Source organism: Nanorana parkeri, unplaced genomic scaffold (genome assembly GCF_000935625.1).
Source record: "Nanorana parkeri isolate BGI_ZX_2015 unplaced genomic scaffold, ASM93562v1 scaffold13, whole genome shotgun sequence".
Taxonomy (NCBI): domain Eukaryota; kingdom Metazoa; phylum Chordata; class Amphibia; order Anura; family Dicroglossidae; genus Nanorana; species Nanorana parkeri.
The window spans coordinates 4,171,474-4,176,225 of NW_017306281.1; the positions used below are offsets into that span (position 1 = coordinate 4,171,474).

Here is a 4,752-nt window from a genome sequence, read left to right on the forward strand (position 1 = left end):
CCCCCCCCAGGTAGAGAGGGTATTATGAAAAGTAAATTAAGATGTGTAAGCCCTAAAAAGGAGAATATGGGCAAGGGGTGAAATATTCCATGGGTGCTACACTAATTGATAAAAAGAACTACAGAATATTGCAAGGTAAGAAATCTCATTCACAAAAGTGCTTTTACATTTCTGCATTGGCATTTAAGTTCTGGAGCAGTTTGCTGTACACCAACCTTTGGCTGCACATGTAATGTAAGAAGTTTTGTTGAGCCTTAGTAAGTATGGAAAACCTTACTTAAAGAACCTTTGTTAACAGTCACATGACAACCTTTTGCGCCATTTATGTGTTTTATTCTGTTCAGCATTTATTTGTAGTCAGCTTGTATTTTCTTCTTGTACACCTGTCACCTTCTGAAATGTAATTTGTCTCTGTCATTTTCCTCAGGATTACCAGACTTGAAGAAAGTAGTAGTGATTCCGTATGTCCAGGCAAAAGAGAAAATAGACATCTCTAAGATTCCTAACAGGTTGGTGCTTATTATATCTTATTATATATCTCCTCCTATCTGCTCCTTTTTTATGTCTTATGTTGCCCAAAATCCCTGGTCTCAAAACTCACTATTTTTATAAAAATGAAAGTAAACTGTTTTTGCATCTGTAATAGGGATGCACCACTGATACTATTTTTTCCAGACCGTGTACGAGTACCGATACTTGTCCTCAAGTCATTACCAATTACCGATACCTTTTTAGTGTCATGTGACAGTTCTTCTAAAACAATACAGACTAATGATATTAGGACAGTGGTGGAGCGCCAGGGCCTGGTCCCAGCTGCAACCGCTGTGACCCTGGTAGTTCTGCCACTGACTCCAAGCTGTAGAAGGGCTACAAATCCCAGCAATACAATATACAGCAATGCAGAATAATATGAAGCTCCATACTGTGTGTTGCTCACCAGGGCTGCGTGCAGGGTCTCACCAGGGCTGCGTGCAGGCTCTCAACATGGCTGCGTGCAGGCTCTCAACATGGCTGCGTGCTGGCTCTCAACATGGCTACGTGCTGGCTCTCAACATGGCTGCGTGCTGGCTCTCAACATGGTTGCGTGCTGGCTCTCAACATAGCTGCTTGCAGGCTCTCAACATGGCTGCGTGCTGGCTCTCAACATGGCTGCGTGCTGGCTCTCAACATTGAAGGGGCTCCGGGGCTCAGGTACATACTCACATAGGAGGGGTTACGTGTTTAGATCAGTGGTTCTCAACCTGTGTAACCTCAGGACCCACATTTGTCCTCGGTCATTAGGTCGTGACCCAAGTTGCACTGCAATGAAACACACGGCATTGCGGTACAGCGGGCGATAGAACTGTGGGTGGGAGATGCGTTTGGGGTGTCATTTAAATCAATGTCAATTCACTGCACCTCCCACACCAGAATGTGCTGTAGGTGCAATTGCATGGTCACGTGGGAGTGTGCAATTATTGCACTGTACTAGTGTGAATTGGCCCTCAAAAACACTGGCAGACACACACAACCACAGACACAATCTCACACATACAGACATTCTCACACACGCTCTTTTTTTTTTTTTTAAATCCACCCAGTCTCTCTACCTTACGTGTCATCTACAGGACACGTGAGGGAGCTGTAAGCAATCCACATATGGCTGGAGCTCTCTCACGGCCATAGCCCTAGGCTACCCAATCTCAAGCTGACACTCAGCACTGGGCAGCATATTTTGAATGGCTGCTTGGTGTGAGAACTGACAGTGCTGCGCTACGGGGGAGGATGAGGAGCCTCTCACCTAGAAAAGTGGAAGGCATGCGGTGACCTACTAAACACGGGGTCGTGACCCACTTTTGGGTCACGACCCACCAGTTGAGAACCAAGGGTTTAGATCATTTTCATCCATAGGTTCCTCCATAGGTTGCTATGGGTTCCTTGAAGTGTGGCTGATTGACCTCCCATTTGATAGTGGCTGCAAAATTTTGTGGATGTTGCCAATTGGCAGAGCCAGCTGCATGACACCAATGGTCTTTTTTCACAGCCTATAAGGGTGACATTCTTTCCACCACTGCAATTGGGGCATTCTTCCCACTTTCCATTGATGTACATGGGTATTTTCCCATTGACCCCCACATTGGCTCCCCCCGAGACCTGAACATTATTTTCATGGTTCCTCTGGAGTAAAGAGGTTGAGAAAGGCTTGTCTAGACTGTATTAACTCTATATAGTCAACACCCTTAGCATGTTATCTTGGCTCCGGAGGAAGAGCAAGCACTGGGCCAGCTTTTAAATACTCCATGGGGTGAGAAATCAAATTTTAGGTGCATTCCAGGGTATTTGTACATTGTTAGGGCTGCAGATTGTAAGCATTTCGCATACACAGGGTAGCCAGCTTTGTGGCTTGTGTAGATAGGATAATGACAAATGCATTCAGGTTTATTCAGCTCAGAGTTCCTTCACAGGTACTTTTGGCCTCCTCCTGACCTTGTTCTAAGCTGCTTTTTCATTCCTATTGTTTGGTAAAAAGCAGTCCTAATATGAGCAAGTGCTCAGGGTACATGGATTACCAATACATCGAGTTGCATTATTATTGGAAAAGGTGTTTCTTGTTGAATTAACTTGAAGGGCAACATTAATGAAGCTGCTATTGCGAACTTTGTTCAGGTGCAGGCCCTGATGCATGCTCTGGGGCTGACTTGGAACAATCTAGCAACTTAACATTGAGATGCTTCTGAAAACATTTATAATTCATTGATGGATGCAGTTTGCTTCCTTCCTTCTGATCTACAATTGACCTGCCTTAAGGGAGTTTTGCAACCCCATAGGTATGGGAATGCAAAAAGCGAACAAAAGGCTATCAGCCCTAACCACCATGGATCCTGCACCCTATAAAAAAACAAGCCATCACTGGCAGCTCCTGTGTTCTCATAGGATCCATTTAAAGTGCAAAGACTTCTGTTACCAAAGTGTTTCCTACATTCCACAGAGCAGTCAGCACTTGACTGCTGCCTTTTGCTGAGGAAACTGATTCAGATTTTTGAAATAGAAGGCATGGCTTTAGGTCAATTCTCTTCAGTTGAAGATATTTGTTTCCCAATACCAAGGCTTTGAGCTTTAGCTGTTTAATTTTTTTGCAGGTTGCATACTATAAGCGGACATCTGATTGGTTGGTGCTGGCACTGCTGTTGGTTAATATCCTGATATCCATTTGGCTGAGCCAGCAAGTAATTAGTATAAAGTGGATGCATTTGTCTCACTTGTTTAGAATACGTGGAAGTGTTTAAATATGATGACAGTTCCGCATGGATTAAAAATGGATATGGGGCACTTCATTGCAGCATGCTGCGTCTTCATTACCACATCTGCTCCATGTGTCCCTTGCCGGGCTTTCTTTTTATAAACGTACATTTGCGTGACGTGTACTATTTCTGGAGTAAACATTAGAGACTGAGAGGGCTGCTGAATGTTGTGTACATCAATGAAAACATGAGTGTCAGCTGTTTTTATGTCTATGGAAAACAAACAGTGACAGATGGATTAGACTGTGAACATGAATCAGATTATTCTGCAGTATAAAGCCATTCTAAGACATTCTTTGTCACACTGAGGGACATTACTGACATGCCCATGCATAGTTAATGCATTCACATTCAAATACAAAGGTTTGTGTGTGAATATATATATATATAATATTTTTCATATATATATACATACACAGTGAGGAAAATAATTATTTGATTCCCCTGCAGATTTTGTACGTTTGCCCACTTACAAAGAAATGAAAGGTCTATCATTTTTATAATAGGTTTTTTTTTAATTGATAGAGACAGAATATCAACCAAAAATCCAGAGAGAACACATGATACAAATGTTATAAATTGAGTTGCAGTTCAGTGAGTAATAGAAGTATTTGATTCCCTACCAACCAACAATAATTCTGGCTCCTCCCACAGACTGGCTATGTGGTACACAGATTAGTCCTGTCAATTTAAGAAGGTGCTCATAACGACAACTTGTTATCTATATAAAAGACACCTGTCCACAGACTCTCTTTCTTCCATTCAACCCTCACCACCATGGACAAAACCAAAGAGCTGTCAAAGGACGTTAGGGACATGATTGTAGACCTGCACAAGGCTGGAATGGGCTACAAGACTATCAGCAAGAAGCTGTTGGAGCGATTATTCGCAAATGGAAGGAATACAAAATAACCATCAATCGCCCTCGGTCTGGAACTCCATGCAAGATTTTGCCTCATGGGGTAAGGATGATCATGAGAAAAGTGAGGGATCAGCCCAGAACTACATAGGAGGAGCTTGTGAATGATTTTAAGGCAGTTGGGACCAAAGTCATCAAACAAACCATTGGTAACACAATACACCGCCATGGATTGAGATCCTGCAGCGCTCATAAGGCCCCCTCCTCAAGCCAAGCGACAGCCAAGAAACCCTAAGGATTTAGAGAAGATCTGTAAAGAAGAGTGGACCAAAATCCCTCCTGAGATGTGTGCAAACCTGGTAACCAACCTCAAGGAAGGTCTTACCTCTGTGCTTGCCAACAAGGGTTTGCCCACCAAGTACTAAGTCATGTTTTGCTTGGGGATCAAATACTTATATTACTCACTGAACTGCAACTCAATTTATAACATTTGTATCATGTGTTTTTCTGGATTTATGGTTGATATTATTTAAAATACACCTATGATAAAAATTATAGACCTTTCATTTCTTTGTAAGTGGGCAAATTTAAAAATCTGCAGGGGATCAAATT

The 4,752-nt window shown here is 42.6% G+C and overlaps 1 protein-coding gene across 3 annotated transcripts in view; it reads left to right on the forward strand.

The window, feature by feature from the left end:
* AACS (acetoacetyl-CoA synthetase) overlaps positions 1-4,752 on the forward strand; it is an 85,941-nt gene that overhangs the window by 38,177 nt on the left and 43,012 nt on the right. For all 3 annotated transcript variants that reach the window (XM_018557003.1, XM_018557010.1, XM_018557021.1), the window contains exon 7: positions 428-509. In XM_018557003.1, coding sequence (XP_018412505.1) covers positions 428-509 — 82 coding nt within the window. The remainder of the gene's footprint in view (positions 1-427; positions 510-4,752) is intronic.